Here is a 17,562-nt window from a genome sequence, read left to right as displayed (position 1 = left end):
TTTATTCATTTCCCACAGTTCACCAGGAACCAGCTGATCCTCGTGTGAACAGATCAGGTCCAGCTGGCAGAATGTGTCAGTCTGAGAAACACAGCACTTTGAAATGTTAACATTGACGCTCGTCCAGATTTATAGACCATCTGCAGATGTTTACACGGCAGGAAACAGATGAAGGGCTAAATCTTCACATTATCTAAACTGTCCCCTTCAACATATCAACTGTCTGATGGTGAAAAGACCAGAGGTCGTCCATCACCAGTCTGCTCTATTTCTGTCTTTCTCAGGACATTAACCCGTCTGCCTGCCTGTCTGTCTGTCTGCCTGCCTGTCTGTCTGCCTGTCTGTCTTATCTGTTATCTCTTCTGTCTCAGTCTGTGATCGCCTGTCTGCCTGTCTGTCTGTCTGCCTGTCTGTCTGTCTGTCTGTCTGTCTGTCTGTCTGTCTGTCTGCCTGCCTGCCTGTCTGTCTGTCTGTCTGTCTGTCTGTCTGTCTGCCTGCCTGTCTGCCTGCCTGTCTGTCTGTCTGTCTTTCTGTCTGTCTGTCTGTCTGTCTTTCTGTCTGTCTGTCTGTCTGCCTGTCTGTCTGTCTGTCAGTCTCTCTCTCTGCCTGTCTGCCTGTCTGTCTGTCTGTCTGTCTTTCTGTCTGTCTGTCTGTCTGTCTTTCTGTCTTTCTGTCTGTCTTTCTGTCTGCCTGTCTGTCTGTCTGTCTTTCTGTCTGTCTGTCTGTCTGTCTGCCTTTATGTGGAGTAACTGTGGAGATCAGTGATTTCAATCCTTTTAAAACTGAGTTTCCTTTTCTGTATCTCTACACGTTCTTTTTTCTTTCTGCTGGTATAAACTGACAGTGACCGTCCAGCAGGTGTGTGTGTGTGTGTGTTTAGTCTCTGAGCTCCTCACTGACTGATGTTTGTGTTGGAATGTGGGCAGAGCGAGGATTAGCGGGGTAATCCTCGACCAGAACCACGTTAATCCTGCACCTCGTCCCTCACAGCCCTGGACACTGAGCTGTTGAGACAGAACGCAGGGCTCAGGCTCGGTGCCGCTTTCTCAGGTAAAGAGAAAGAAAACCAGACGGAAGAAGGCGGAGAGAAGGATAAATGATACCAAGATACCAACTAATCTGTTTATAGAGAGAAGTGACCTTATGAAGGATCAGCCAGAGCAGAAACAAGACTTGGTAAAAACCTGTGTATGTGTGTGTGGCTGGGTGTTAACTCACCACAACATCAGTTTTCACTTCAGCTCTCAGCAGAACTCTGCAAACACCTGACACCTGAGTGAAGCAGGTTCAGTTCACACAAAATTTCTGATGTAAAGAGTCCAACAGCCTCCACCCACACAGACTGAGTAACAGTGTCCTCTGTTTTAACGACCTCTCACCTCTGCTCAGTGTCTGGAGTTCGGCGAGGGCTCGGTGACGGGGGACATGTGCGAGGACCTGTGCGTGCACGGCCTGGTCGAGTACAAGCGCTGCCTCTACTACGAGAACGGGAAGAAGGTGATCGAGGCGCGCTGGAGAGGAAGCTCCATCATCCTCAAGTCCAAACTGGAGAACTTCTCCTCCTACGAGCCGCTGGGAATACTGGACTACCAGGTGACGCCTTTTACTTTTTATCCAAATCAGAGTAAACAGTACAGAAGTATTTACAGTAATCTGTGGTCAACAGGACACAGCAGAGGAGCTCTCTCCTGTCGATGTGGTTTTCTACGCCACTCTGGAAGTAAGTCAGATCAGCACGTAGCAAAATCACACCTGTTCTGTGTATCAGAGTTTACAGCGCAGATTCATTTCCCTCTGATCTCAGGTACGAAACTCTCTGGGGCTGGCTGAGGAGAACGAGGACGAGGAAGGAGGAGGAGGAGGAGGAGGAGGAAGTAACAGCTCTCTGGCCAAACTTTGGGGAAAGAAACTGAAAAACAGAGACAAAGGTTACTCCAGAGCAGAGCTGGCCTCCCTCTGGTCCCTGCTGCAGCAGGAGGAGTACACCTTCCTCAGGTACGACAAGAGTCAGACAGGGAATAACTACTCCTGAAATATCCTGAAATCCTGAGGAGTACATTTACAGAAATGAAAATATATTGGCTCATTAAAATGTGGATATTTTGGCCTTGAGATACAAACTTGAGGGTGTCATCAAAATAATTAGGATTCATCCTCTGGAGACCTTGAATATTAACAGCCATAGAACCATTTTCCCTGCATCTCCTTCCAAAAATGTAACCTGAAGTCTTATCCTCAAGTTTTTGTGGAGCAGAGAGGATGAGAGTAAAGGTTTGTCTTCAGGTGGAGGGCACAGATGCTCAGACACCATGAGGCTGGAGGCCAAACCTCCACAGAGTGGTGAGGCGAGCTGAGCTGTGCTGCTGCTGGAGGCTGCAGACAGAGCTGCACTGACAAATGGAGTCCAGGAACAAGGCATATACACAAAGACATATATTTATTTGTTCCTACCTCTGTTCTCCAGAGTCCTGCAGGATCTCAGTACCCACGTGGCCAAGGTGTTGGGCTCCTGCGGTCATTTCTACGCCGTGGAGTACCTGTCTGCGGGACACGCCTGGGACCAGAACATCTTCTCCCTGGAGGAGGTGGCTGTCTCGGGGTTGCAGGATCAGGACCGAGACGGAGCCCGTGGGAGGTGGACCACCAGGGAGATGGTGCACCGCATCGCGCTGAGCTTCCTGGACATGGTGTGGCACTTTGACAACGACTTCACCCACAAGCTGCACCTGTGCGACATCAAACCGGAGAACTTCGCCATCAGAAAGGACCTGACGGTGAGTTTTCATCTACATCTCCACAGCTCACAATGAAAAGCACCAAGTGAGCCTGAATGGCCTTAATGCCTCCTGAGAATCTAATGAACATAAAGAGGATAAAAGCAAAGAGCAGAGAGCGCTGGCAGAGAAGAGATAAAAGGCTTTTTTAAAAAGCTATCAGAGAGAGTAGAGATGAAAATCACAGAGTGGACGGTGGAATACGTGAGGTTTTTCTTGAAGAGATGTTTTGTCAGCTGAAAGTAGAAGATGTGACTCTGCTGCTGGGAGGGAGAAGGTCACTCTGCATCTGCTGCCAACACACACACACACACACACACACACACACATCTTTGTTTACCTTTCAAAACAACCTAAGTATTGTTAGTAGCTTTGCAGTTCAGGAAGAACCCTTCACCTTAAACTTCTGTTTTTTAACCTTATTTTCCACGTTAGAGTCCGTCCTCTAAAGTTCTTGTTTTGTCTCTGACAGACTCAGATTGTTCTTCTCAGAGTCTGACAACATGATGAGAGGATTCCTACAGAGACAGAGCTTCTTATCAAAGAGGAAGGTCCTTTAGTTTAAGCAGAAACATCTCTATATATCTCTACCAGACTCCATAGAGAAAAACAGAGATTTAACCAGGAGCTGCTGGAATACCACTGCCTCCATCTGTTAGTGTGTCTGTGTTACTGTGAGACTTTCAGTGGTGGAAGAAGTAATCTGATACTTTACTGCAGTAAAAGTACCACACAGTGACACAGACAGTTATTGTATTGAACTCCTAATCTCCAGCCAATGACACCGTCACTCTGCTTCTTCAGATGAAGAAATGATTGTTGTTCATCTTTAATCTTTGTGGTTGGGACTGAGAACAAAGCAGCTGGTGTAGGTTTTGAAAGGACTTCACTACAACTGGATGTTTGTTTAAAAAGACTGAAGAGCTGGTGATTAAAACAGTTTCCTCTGAGGTGCAGCCAAACATTGTTATCAGAAAGCCACTATTAATCACTTTGTAATCAAACTTCTAAAACTGATTCATTCATCCTTTATTATTCATCTGCAAAATGAAAACAAAAAGTTGAAGCTTAATTTAGCTCTTAAAATAAATCTAAGGAGCCTGACAAATAAAAATGGCCGTGCATTCTTCTGTGTTTTCCTTCAGTTAAATAAGTGTTGATGCATCGTGGGCAGAGCAGCACTGAGAAAGTAAAGCAAAGGTCTTTTCCCATCGTTATCAGATGGTTTCAGGGTTTATGCAGCAGACTGAGCCATGCTCTCATTAATCCAACACTTTGTGTGTCAGGTCTGTGCTGGGCTCCGGCCAACGACAACAATCACAACTGAAACTATTTTATCTTTCACACGTCTGGATGATGATTACTGGGAAAAAAGCTGTTAATAGAAAAGAAAAGACAAATAAATCCAGGTCCAGATGTGGCTCATTACTGATCTGGTAGTATGAGCAGGATTAGTGTTTTTCCAATAAAAGTGCTGACGGGGAACAGATTTAACAACTCACTGTTTATAACGCCAGGTCCCAGTAAACCACATTCGATTCACTTCAACAGCAGCCACTAAAAACAAGACACACATTTTAAATACACATATGTTACTGTTGGCTCTGCTTACACCTGATATCAAAGCCTGGACTCTTAAAGTCTTGTCTTCTTAATTCTTGCTGCCAGTTTGGCAGCGTTGTGCTCATAAACTCCCCATCACTCAGCTGAACTGATAAAACTTACTGGATGTCTGACAAAACACCTTAAACTCTACACTTCAGTGGGTAATTTCATTCCGACTTGATGCTCTGGAAAAACGTCTGATTTATAAGGATACTAACACTGAGTGTAGCTCAGTGGAGTGTGGACTGTGCCACCTGAATATTTATACACATTTTCAGTAATTAGAATTAATGGAGCATGTGTTTCCCGCAGGTTGTAGCCATCGACGTGGACATGGCGTTCTTCGAGCCGAAGATGAGGGACATCCTGGACCAGAACTGCAGCAGCGATGACGACTGTAACTTCTTCGACTGTTCGTCCAGGTGTAACCTCAACAAACGCAGGTGCAGCCCCCGCCGCAGGAACAGCAACCTGCAGGTAAGACACAGACACACAGATTTAACTTTCCAACAGAATTAAAGTGGTGAAATGAGCTCACTAAAAATAATGCATCATGGACTATTACCTGTAAATGGTAATTTTACTTAATGCAGTTTTGTTCAAAGTCACACTCCAACATAAAGTTTTATTTTATCTTTCACTCTTCTGTATTTTATTTGTTGTTTTAGTCTTTCATTGTCAACACTGCAAACAAAAACAAAAGAACAAAAAAAACCTAAACAAGAGAAAAGCGATAAAACTGGAGAAATATTATTTTAAATGTTTTTTTTCTTATGATCTTGGAAAGAGGAATTTTCCTGTTCTGTTGGCAAATAATTTTACTTATTTTAAATGATGTTTTTTTCTTGTTTCTTGGTGGAGTTTTTTGCAGCGGCTTTATAATTCTGGTAATTCTAGTTTAAAGCATTTAAAATGGTCTGTTTTTTAAATCTGTTTTTGTATGGCACTTTGAGATTTGCTTTATAAATAAAATGAATTATTATTATTATTATTAAACTACTCAGAATATTAGTGATAAAATGTCAAGTTATATTATTATTATAACAGGTTATAATATCTTATAAGATAATTAAGGACCAAAAAGCTTGACACAGGTGAAAAGCTCTGACATAAAACAAAAAACAAAACAAGCAGATATTTCCTGGATTTACGACATTTCTTACTTATTTTGCTTTTTGCAGTGAAGCACTGTGACATTCGCTCAAGAAATTTGAAAATGTTATTTTTCTGGCTAAGAACAAACCTCCCTGTGTGATGTTCTGTTTCTGTAATTTCTTTAAATCCAGAATATCTGAAATATATGTTCAACTTTTAAAACATGCATTTGTTTAATATGGAAACTGGAGTTTAGTGGCCAAAGAGAAGTCAAGAGAGATGTCACACCTGGTGTGCTATTGTTTTATTTCATTATTTACAGCTGAGTTTGATTAAATTAGAAGGTGATGTTCGATGAAATAAAACATAATAATAATAATGAAACATCACTGATTAACATGTAAACCACTTTGAGATGAAATCAGAAGCTGCAAAGTTCTAACTTGGATCACTTTAGAAAGATTTTCTCTCCTCGTGTTTTCCCTCAGCTCCTGTAACTGTAATCCACTGCATCAGTAATTAGTCTGTGTCATATTTAAAGCTTCTCTGACCTCTGATCGCTGCTTTTCTCTGAACGTTCGTTCCTTGTAAACTGAGGCCTCGACACACTCCCTCCGCCGTAGCCCGTCTCACTCCTAATAAGGCGGTTGATAAATTATAGGCTTGTCTGTTTCTCCTCAGTAATCCATCTTTCTCAACATTTAATTATACGTGTGTGTGCAGCAAAGCGACGACTGGAATGATAATTACTGATCGGAGGAGAGGAGGCTGAACCCGCTGACACGTTGTGGCTTTAACTCTGTTTTTATTGGAAACCTGCAGATTTTTAAATATATTTCAATTCATTTATTTATTTCACATTCTTTAAAAGTTTCTGTACATGTGTTTTTCTGCAGGTTTAAACATCCAGAGGAAAAAGAGAGAGATAAATGTAATCTTTTTTTTTCTCTGTAAACCAACAGAAGGCTGTAAAAATGTCAGTGAGTCAAACAGGACGTTAATTTTATTACTTTAATACTAAGGTCATAAAATAAAAGAGTAAGTTCAGCTTATAATGATTTTTATGTTTGTTATTTATTCTTTTTGACCTCAGTATATGTCACCATTCACTAACCAATAAAACACTGTGGAAATAATCATTTAACAGCACAAATTAAAAAGTATAAAAACCTCATTTTAATTAGTAAAAAATTCTTTAACTCTAAATAAATGTGAATAATTTTTATTGATCTCCTGTGACACATTCATTTAGCTGAAATGAACTGTTAACTTTATGTAGCGCAGGTCATTTTAATTCTTTAATTATTAAAGAAGTGTTTTGTCTAATTTAATTTTTCATCAGGACAAATCTTACTGAAACATTTTTAAATATAAAACTCATTGATCTTTGTGGGAAAAAGTCAAATGTGACTGTTTGATTGCAAATTACGTTTTTTTTTTTTGCATCAGAAAATGTTTAAATAAAATTATTATTATTACTATTATGAAAGTAACTGTAATAACATAAAGTACATTTTGCTGTTATCATTTTCCAGTGTTACATTATATTATTACAGCTGTTAAATGCACAGGGTGATTTTATTTTTGTTTATTAACAATTATTAACATTAATATACCATTAATAATACTATATTCATTATTGGCTGAATCAGTGTCATTTTAAAACAAATATAATGAATCACTATATTGTTCATTATTATTATTATTATTATTATTATTATTATTATTATCATTATTATTACCACTTGCCGTTTTGCGTCGGCCCGTCAGACTCAGAGGAAATGTCTGGGACACAGAAGCTGAGCCGGACATCGTCCGCCGTCATCGCCATGACAACACCGGGACAGACTCTCATCACCCTGCCGGCTCCTGTATCACATGTCATATGACACCAGATACCTGCATTCATCAGAGGAGAATGTGTAAATATGAGACGGAGGGAAAATAGTTTTGTGTGGGTGATGACTGGATGGGATGCAAAAAAAAAAAGTGGTACAGGAGGAGAAGATGTAATCGATAAAAATGAAAGAAAAGAAGATGAAGAAACAAAGAAAAAGAAAATAAGGATGAAAGGATGAACTGAGAAAATGCAGATGAGGAGAAAAAGAGCAACAAAAAAAAAGAAAAAGGAGGAAAAAGTCAAAATCAAGAACAGAAGAAATGGTTAAAAAGAAGAGAATAAAACCAGAACAAAATAAAAAAAAAAGACAGAAAACCAGAGAAGAAGATGAGAAGAAAACAGTAAAAGGAGAAGATGGAAAAAAATGAACAAAAGATCAGAAGAACAAAGGGGAAGAAAAGAGAAGAGGAGACGAGTGAAGACGGGACCAGACAGAGGAGACAGGAGGACAGGAGGTGTTGATGACACGGTGATGACACGCTGGCCTCCTATTGGTCCATCTGAGGCTCCACAGGTGTCTCTTGAGCACGACCTCTGATGACCCTCCACCTGTCAATCATCTCAGAGAAAGGAGGCATTGTCTTTGTGTGTGTGTGTGTGTGTTGTACTGACTGATGTGTGTGTGTTTGATAATGAAAAGCGAGGTGTCATCTGCATAATGGAGATAAAAACAGATCCTCTTCAATCACTCATCAGTTTCTCTTCTCTTCTTTCCTCTTGTTCTATTTTCTTTGTCTCCTTTTATTTCATCTCCTTCCTCCATCTATCATTTCCTTTCCTGTCGTCTCTCCACTCCATCTGTTCTTTCCTTTTCCTCCTTTTGTCTTCTTTCCTTCCTTTCTTTTCATCCACTCTCTCCTCCATTTATTCATCTTCTCACCGTCATTCCTCTTCTTCGTACTTTCATTTCTCTCCTCTTTTCCCTTCCCATCATCTCTTCTTTCTCCTTCTCTCTCCTCCTTCATCACCTCCTTTTCTTTCTTCTCCCCTCACTCTCCTGTTTTCATTCATCTCTTCTTCCCTCTATCCACTTCTTTCATCTCCTCTCAACTGCTTTTTACTTTCACTCCTCTTTCCACCTTTGACTTTGCATCTTCATCCTTTATTTTTTTCTTTCTTCTCACAACTCTATCTTCTCCTTACCTATCCACTCTTCCCCTCTTTCTTCTTCTTCATTTGCTCCTTTTCTTTTCCCTCTCCTCTTCAGGTGATTTGTGAGAAGATTTTCAGGCCGTGGTTTTCTCCAACTCTGCTCGGGGCCAAAGCAGGACTCCCTCTGCAGGTACCAGGCTTTTAGAATATTTTTGTTTCTCTGTTTAATTATTTGCATCATTTGGTTCATTACAGTTTCTTCATGGATCTGTGTGTTGCAGGTGGAGCTGCAGCGAGTGGTGCAGGAGTGTTCAGAAGCAGATGGAGGTGTGGAGGAAACAGAGGAGGACGGAGGAGGAGGAGGAGGCAGAAGAGACATCCATCAGCGTCTCCTCAAGATCCTGACCCGCCTCCTCCACGAGGGAGGGGCTTCAGGTGAAGGAGGAGGGGCGTGGGAGGAGAAAGACCACGTCCACACTGCACTGAACTTCTGAGGAGCTGAAAGGAAAGCTAAAGGACCTGCAGAGGGAGAAACATACCAGTGCACTCTCTACTCTTAATACAGGAATAAAGACACTGACACTCTATTTCTCCTGATTTGGGACATTTGGTTCCAATGAAAGGAAGAACTGAAGTGGTCCTGACCTCTGACCTCACCTTTGAGGTGAACTGTGAGCCAGACCTTCTCACCCAGCAGGTGATCTGAGGTCTGGACCTCACTAATACTCTTAGGTCTGAGTGGGAATAAACCCCCCCCCCCCCCCCCCCCCCCAGGAAAAGTCAACAGACTGTTGGACATACACCAGGGAACAATTTACTAAATGTTGTGTCCCAGTGTCGACTATCTGTGGAGAGACCTGCACATCAGGACTGGAAACTGAGACAAACTCAGCAATGCCTTAAGTGTCTTCTCATCAGAGGAATATATTATGGATCCTGTGTACATGGATCCTCTCTGATTTTTTCTTCCTTTACTAAACCAGTTAGTCTCAGTGAGATTTAAAAACTCTCTCTCGTTTGAAGAGAGACTGTAGTAAGAAAACGTCTGTGTACATAAAGTATAAACGCTGTAAAAGGCTCTATGTAGGAAGTGAAAATGTATTAATGATGTAAAACTTTGGTTTCATAGCTACAGTAAGGACTAATGGAGTCCATGGTCATGTGTCAGGCTTTTAAGTTTGACAGTAAACTGGTGAGTTTAGTGGTTTTCACCCATTATTTAGTCATTTTAGACTGATCTGATAACTGATGTTGTCGGACTGAAGCTGCTAAATTTAACTGTTTTCATTCCCATGCTTTCAGTGGCTTTAAAGGTCTAGTTCAACATTTAGATTTAGATGACAACTGGATATAAAGCACGCTCTTATAGCTCAGAGACTGCGTCTATAACAAGCAAACCAAGCAAAATTTTAATTTGGCTGCCGTCGCCTTCAAAGTCAACGATACATCACTCCCTTAATCCCTGATTGCACCTCATATGAAGACTGGAAACAGTTAGCCTGGCTCTGTCAACACGTAACATACCAAACACATTATATCTTATCGTTCATTTCCCCAACTGCCGTTCTTAATTTATTAGTTTTTGTGTTTACGTCTGCAGTTGGACTGGATCTCACGGGTTCTGTGACATCGCTGAGTCATCTTGATTTTAACGTGCTGTAGCTGCGACTAAATGGCCTCAGCAGGGCCAGGCTTCTGTAAACTGACAAACCAAATGTAGTAAGGTTTGTTTTCATACGTACGGTTCAGCTGAATAATAAAATCTATCATGTTTAGAGTTTTGTGTGTGTTTGTTCGTACATCATCATGCTAGTAAATGTTAGCAGCAGTGCGACAGTTTGTCTGCTCTATGTTTAACATTTATTACACATCAGCGCAGCTGTGGACAGACCATGTGACCTTGGTGTTAATACAGTCAAACCACTTTCTTGCTCAGTCTCTGATAAGAATCAGACAATTTCCTCTTGTCTCACCTTCAGCACTAAAAGCAGTTGTGTTCTTGCATGTCGACACAGTCCAGTGGAGACAGGTTTGTGCATTAGAGATGATAATGAAGAGGATAAGTGTCCTTTTCGTCCAGCACTGGTCACTTTTAGGCGACGCAGGAGAAAGCTCTCATCTCGCTGAGACAATGAAATGAATGAAAACTGTGCAGCAGTGAGGTATTACATTCAAGCAACTCACAACCAACATGATATTTAGTTTACACCTGCACCCAGCCTTCAAATTCCAGAGAAACCCCCAAAATAAATGTGCGAGCTGGCGGACGTGTGGTATGTTTGGTTATTCAATATGAAACACAAGGACTCTGACATTGTCCAGATATTTTATAAAGAATTTACAGTGTGCGATCGCTGGTTTGTTCAGCTGCAGCACTCTGACAGTTTCTTCTTAATGTAAAGTCTCTCATATATAAACAGTCCTCTGTGTCTGTCTCTGCAGGATCAGGTTCCTGATCTGCTCCAGCTGCTTCTCAAAACAGCAGCTGGTAGTTTAGTTTTCTTAACGTGCTGCGAGTGAGTGAGCCTCAAACTAAAACACATCATCATTACTGAGGTTAGACAAATCAAACACCCCTCGTCTGTTCTCCTCCTGTGTGTTTAATGCCTCCACTGATGACTGTGCATATTTTACTGGATGGTCTCACCAGGAATAAAGAAATGATTGCAAAGTTTAAAGTTTGACAGACATAAATATCAGGAGACCAACTCAGCTCAAGACTGTAATATTTCAACACAGGGAAGAACCCAGCAGGATTTCAGCTCTGTGGTTTTCCCTCCATCAGCAGCGATATGCATCTATATTACCTCCTCCTCCTCCTCCTCCTCCTCCTCCTCCTCCTCCTGCTCCTCCTCCTCCTCCTGCTGCTGCTCGAGCTCCAGGCAGATTGAGTTTCTGTGTTTCTGCAGAAGAAGAGAGCAGAGATGAAGAAGCAGCAGGAGACTGGAGGTAGACACCACATGTCAGAGACAGCGTCCATTCAACTCAAGAATCCAAAATATAAACTAAAGCTTCTATTTATAAAATACAGATATGAGAACAATTTCAATGTGAGTCTGTTTTTGAAGCTTGAAAATCTTAACATCCGCTTATTTTAAAATTGTAGTACAGAGATGCAAAGAAGGAAGATACGATAGTTCCATAAGTATTTAAGAATGTTTCCATCCTCTGTTTTTTTAATGTGCCTACAAAAACTCTGCATGATTACAATTACAATATCTTAACTTACCATCATTTGGAGGTTTTCTAGGCAAATCCAACGGGGGAGGAGTCCCCAGGGTCGACCCAGAACACCTCAGAGTCCCTCAGGAGGAGCTGGGAAACCAGAGGGACATCTGGAAAGCTCTACTTATTCTGTTGCCATGTACCCAGCCCTCGATGAGCAGAGGAGACCTGTGAACTCAGAGCTTTCAGAAAATTTTCATTTGCATAAAAAACCTGAGGGGAAATGCAGATTTCTTTTTTTTTTTTTTTTGCTTTGACTGGAGCTCTTTTAATAACTTCATCATGTTGTGTCCTCTTCCTCTGCAGCTCTTATTCACACAGCAGGAGAGGAGGGAAACAGGACGTCACTCAGGTTTTATTTGAATGATTTTCAGTCATTGTACTCACCAAAGTTTATATCTGAGATGTGTGAATATGGAAAGACACTGAAAAGACGTCTGACAGGTCGAGCAGTCAGATCATCAGACAACCAGCAGGTTCAACAACATCTGGAAAAGAAAACAAACACGGCAGAGTTGGCGATCTTTTTAGCTCGGAATTCCCTCTTTGTGTGACGAGGACTTAACCTCAGCTCTGCATGGAAACACAGCTCACACCCGAAGAGCGATTTCACACTAAAAAGACTGTAAAATTGGAAGATACTGACTTTATTTATGCAGCTCAGACTGCTGAACCACTGGTGCAGAAATGTGCATGAGGTCCTGATGTGTCCCTGATGTGCATTCATTTGAGTTTCTTGGACGTGTAAGAAAGAAACAGAGACAGAACAAGAGACAAACTGGTGTCACCACAGTCAGTTTTATGGAAGAGATTTACGTGGAAATCTTCCAGAGCTCTTCTGGCACTGTGTTGAGTTCAGCCTGGCAACGTTCCACTGTTTTCATTTCCAAAACAACACACACTGCAAAAAAAAAAGAAGAAAAAATATTCTGATTGAAAAGTGAACACTGGGGAGATTTTACTGGAGAGCAGAACAGAGAAAGGCGAGTCTCTGTTGAAGATATTTAACCCTTCATCAGATCTTTTTCCTCTCTGGTTTCTTGAGATAGAAAACGCCCCTGACCTGCCAGGATGATGATCACGAGCACTGCATTTTACTGAGAAAACCTCAGACCGTATTTCTGGTTATTTGAGTTTAACAGCTTTCCAACAGTTACCTCACACTATTTTTCCAGAGCTCCACTTCCTTGTTTCAATAAAGAGGAAAAGCAGAAGCAGATGATCCCATTAGTATCATTTTCATCAAATTTAACTTCATGAAGCAGCTCTGTTTGAGGAGGGATTTTCAGACGTGGGTCAGTTTTGTCTAACGAGGCGTTCAGACCAGGAATATCTGGTTTGGTGTTTGCATGTTACAGGTTCCATCTAGGATCCAGTTTCCAGTTTCAGAAAGTTTTCCTGGCGACAATCACTTTATCCAGATTGCAGCTTTGATTTTATCCACAAATCAACCATGGAGCCACATGCTGCTGCCACCCCGGGGTTTGTTTTTAATTTGCACGCCAATAGAACTTTTCCAGACTCTTGTGTGCTAAAGGACGGCTTTAGACCGGACATTTCTTACAGTGCAGAAGCAGAGACAGCTCCGAGCACTTTAACAGGAACAGTGTTGTTAAACTGATGTCACAGATCATCAGCTGTTTGAGACTCTTTCATCTTCCAAAGAAAACACTGAGGTTAAACGTGTTGCTCAGCACACTGTCAGAGTATTTAACATCAGCAGTAAGAGACAGACACACCTGCTGATCAGCGTGTTCTGATTCAGTCTGTACTCAACATTTATACAGGCAATAAGTACAGATGGAATTAAATTATGGAGCAAAATGAGCAGATTATTTGTGGCAGTATTGTCATTAAAATCTCTGATATCTAGTCTGTGAGATTTCCCCTCTTTCCAGTCTGAACTTGCACCCCTTCATGCAGGAGGTAACAAGTTCAGTCACAGTTGGAATCCATCATGTTTGCCAGAAGAAATTCAATATATTTCAGGTTACTTAACTCCACTTTAGGATGAGATCATTAGAGATTTATGATGTTGGTTGACGTCTGATAAATGAAAGAAGTGCAGTGTTTATTGTACAATGGTGGAGACAAATGACCTGGGTTTGTTGGTAACTGCAGGGTTCATTCAGCCTCTGTGTTGAATCGAAATAGCACAATTTTATAAAATAAAATAATTTTTTTTTTTCGTTTCAATCTATTACTGTAGGAAATTCACTCGTTTTACATCCAGTAACTGGAGCCACAGATGGGATCTGACTGCTGTGGAAACAAAAAAAAACCTTGAAGCGAGTTTGGCCTAAAAACAATCAGCAAAGTTTTCCTGGATTGGAAATCAGCAGAAGTCATCTGCATCTAATTTCATGATATCTAATGTTTCCAGCAGCCACTGGGAGAGCCAAGTGAAGCTGATCTTCATTATCCCTGCTAGAGAAACTCTGCTGGGAGTCACGCCCACTCTTCAATAAACATTAAATCACTTCAGTTTAGTTGCACAAGAGAGAAAAGTTAAAGTGGACAGACTGACAGCAGAGGAGGAAACACTGAGAGAAATACACTGAGAGAGACAGATGTCTTAAACCTGGACAAATAATCCCAAACTCTCTGTGTGGACACATAACACTGGAACGTTTGGGTGAACTGACCCTTTAAGAGAATCTGTATCCCATTTAACAGAAAAGCTGTTTATTTGTCTTCAACTGAAAAACACTTTGACACTGGACAGGAGACACTGAGCGAGCAGGACATTTGACACTGAAAATAAATCAACTGTTCAGTGCTCGCTGTCTCTAATATATATCTTTAATTTGTTATTACTGATCAGCCGACACATAAACTGATATCAACAAGTCGTCAGAATCAAACAACAAGACATTCTGTTTGTCCATGTCAGTCAGCACATGATTACACTGCAGAAAAACACCGTCATTATTCAGTCAACACAAGAATAACTGGGTGGGATTTAGGGAAACATTGTGGTCTGGGTTGAAATAAACTGAAGTTAGGGGAACTCTGATCATCCTGTTGAGCTGTAACATGATTATAGTGATATACTGATTCCAGCCACTCTACATGAGGTGTTTGTGAGTTTGTGGGTTGATGACAGGGACAGGTGGTAGAAATATGACTCCAGGTCATTCTGACGTTGTCTTGTTGTAAATGTTCTTGGCTGATGAGGCCACAGCTCGAGTCAGCACCTTGTACTTTCATGGCTCCAGTTAATTAGTATGTGAATTCTTGAGTTTGAGTGGTGAGATCAGGATGAACGGACAACCTGAAAACAGCTGTGTGGAGGCAAAGTAAACGGAGGAATCTGTATCTGCTCATCGGATCAGTTTAAAACTTGGTGGGTGTATTGCTGAGGACCAAAAGAAGCACAGTGTCGACCGTGAAGTTTTTTGGATGAATGGCTTTTCTACACCTGGTAATTTACAGTGTGCACATGTTCTCGAGGACGATGCTGGATTAACTCAGACCGAGCAATCAGCTCCTACCACACACACACTTGAAGTAAAGAGTAATCGGCTGCTGAGTAATCAGTAAAGTAATGTGTGATGAACTCTGCTGATTACAGTAATAATCAGTGTAAAAGGTCGGGGAGCGTTCAGGGTCATTGGCTTGTCTGTTGGTTTGAAACTGGAAACAAAACAGCAGCCTCCTGTGTTAACTGTCTGATGTCTTATTGATCCATCCATCCTCACTGCGCTGTGGTGGAAGTGTCCACTGACTGACACTGTCCTCACACCTCTGAGGACACACACTGACTCACACTGGAGCTTCACCATCTGATTTATTAAGTCGGTCCATCTGAAGTACAGCCACTCGCTCAGCACTGCATCATTATCAAAGCTGACTGCTGCCAGAACGTTTAGTGCTCGTTTCTGCTGGTTTGTGTGTCTGTGAACAACCTTTACCTCCTCCCACTTAAAGGTTCAGTTCACCCAAACTGTGAGTTCAGCCTCCGCAGATCAGTACACCAGACGTGAACGGAATTTAATTTATGGTGCACAAGGGCTTTAGGAGAGGACATTTAAATAATTCAAACAGAAGCAGTGGCCACTATCACTCTAAATAATGCACACAACACAATGTCATCTTGTGTCTTTGCTCCCAGTGAAATCTTAGTGGCAAAGTTTGTTGTTGTTTTAAAAGCCTGACTTTCTAATGAATCGATGGTGGAGTCCGGTTGCACTCTGAGTTTGAGCCATGCCTCTCTGCTCCAGTTCAATTAAAGAACACGAGATAAGAGGTGTTAAAACGGCATATTGGTTCTGTTCTCTAAAAACTAATTTCACCATGTGTTAAGTCTGAACTGGGAGCAATAAACTCTGTGAGCTGTGATGAAGAGGAGAGAGAGAGGAGAGGGCAGAGAGACCGAGGGGTTATAACACACTGCATCCTGTTCTCTCCAGGATGAAATAAAACAAATAAAAAGAAAAAAGATGTTCACTTTGAGCAGAGGAGAGATGTTTTGGAGATTCATGTTGACGCCAGGAAGTTCCCGATTTCTCCATCTGCATTTCAAATCTAAAGAGAAAAGACAAAACATTCAAATACCTGTATGAAACCTTTACTGGACAAAGAGAAGGTAACAGCAGAATCTTCTGTTCTCCCTCTGAAGGGAAACAAACTAACAACCAGACTCCATGAAAAACAGGGATTTAACCAGGAGCTGCTGGAATACCACTGCCTCCATCTGTTAGTGTGTCTGTGTTACTGTGTGGTACTTTTACTTCAGTAAAGTATCTGATTACTTCTTCCACCACTGAAAGTCACACAGTAACACAGACACAGTAACAGATGGAGGCAGTGGTATTCCAGCAGCTCCTGGTTAAATCCCTGTTTTTCTCTATGGAGTCTGGTATTGATATATAGAGATGTTTCTGCTTAAACTAAAAGGATCTTCCTCTTTAATAAAAAGCTCTGTCTCTGTAGGAATCCTGTCATAATGCTGTCAGACAGAGAAGAACAATCTGAGTCTGTCAGTGCCCTTCTATTTGTAACCAGCAACAACACAAAAACCAAAGCTAGAGTGTGAACAAGAGAACGCAAAACTCCCAACACACCACTTTCTCACGTGTGTAAACCACAGATGCAGCTGATTATTATTTAAAGGACAGTGTTTTCAGTGTGGACAAGGACGTCCAAGACCAGAGTTTTCAGACTCATTCTCTCCTGAAGTATGTGTGTGTGTGGGTATGTGGTAGACACACACACACACACACACACACAGCCTGTTCCAGGTGACCTCTCCTGGCTCTCTGACATGCTATGAGGCGTTTGTAACATGTGATCAGTTTCCTGCCATCTGGCTGCAGTTGTTGCTGCTTCTCTGATCACAGAGCAGGAAACTTCAAAGACGAGCTGCAGGAGGAGGATCAGGATGTAGGGCAGAGGTACAGGTGTGTGTGTGTGTGTGTGTGTGTGCATGTAGTCTCTACAATTTTCACAACTGATCTGTAAATACTCTGCTCTTTTGCTGGACAGAGTTTCCAGTTACTCTGGTCGACATTTCCTCTACGTGGGGAAAGTTGCTGATAGAAAACCAAACCTCTGTCCTCTTTCTGTTTAGACACTTTATACCAGCAGAGAGACAGTGAGGCTCATAGTTATTAATTATTATTAACAGAGAAAACAGCAACTATTCATCATCATCTGCATCTTGATCATCTGCAATCTGCAGGGCCATATTTTTTATTCTGTGTCTAATTTTAATTAAGTGTCATTTCTATTGGTTTATACATTATACACAATCTAGAGTGAATTCAGTGTCTCAGAGGATCCACCAGACAAATCTACAACTTATCATTGCAGCTTTCATTTTTACTTTTCAAAGGAAAAAGTAGAGATTTATCTGGTCTGAACCTCATG

At 41.4% G+C, this 17,562-nt stretch overlaps 1 protein-coding gene across 1 annotated transcript; it reads left to right on the top strand.

Annotated features, from left to right (window-relative positions):
• Positions 1 to 740: 740 nt before the first annotated feature.
• Positions 741 to 10,243, top strand: LOC108890352 (divergent protein kinase domain 1C). The gene is made up of 7 exons (XM_018687215.2): positions 741 to 1,593; positions 1,667 to 1,720; positions 1,805 to 1,995; positions 2,465 to 2,774; positions 4,692 to 4,856; positions 8,582 to 8,656; positions 8,748 to 10,243. Exons 1-7 carry the CDS (start codon positions 1,426 to 1,428, stop codon positions 8,958 to 8,960), a joined length of 1,176 nt encoding a protein of 391 aa, XP_018542731.1. The 5' UTR covers positions 741 to 1,425; the 3' UTR covers positions 8,961 to 10,243.
• Positions 10,244 to 17,562: the final 7,319 nt, after the last annotated feature.

Source organism: Lates calcarifer, unplaced genomic scaffold, assembly GCF_001640805.2.
Source record: "Lates calcarifer isolate ASB-BC8 unplaced genomic scaffold, TLL_Latcal_v3 _unitig_1743_quiver_2151, whole genome shotgun sequence".
Taxonomy (NCBI): domain Eukaryota; kingdom Metazoa; phylum Chordata; class Actinopteri; family Centropomidae; genus Lates; species Lates calcarifer.
This window is presented reverse-complemented; position numbering and strand designations above follow the sequence as displayed.

Bases quoted from the DNA above. Each gene is read 5' to 3' on its own strand.
- LOC108890352 (XM_018687215.2), top strand. From the start codon at position 1,426: ATGTGCGAGGACCTGTGCGTGCACGGCCTGGTCGAGTACAAGCGCTGC. The intron at 1,594-1,666 runs GTGACGCCTTTT...TGTGGTCAACAG, and splicing joins TGGGAATACTGGACTACCAG to GACACAGCAGAGGAGCTCTC. The intron at 1,996-2,464 runs GTACGACAAGAG...TCTGTTCTCCAG, and splicing joins GAGGAGTACACCTTCCTCAG to AGTCCTGCAGGATCTCAGTA.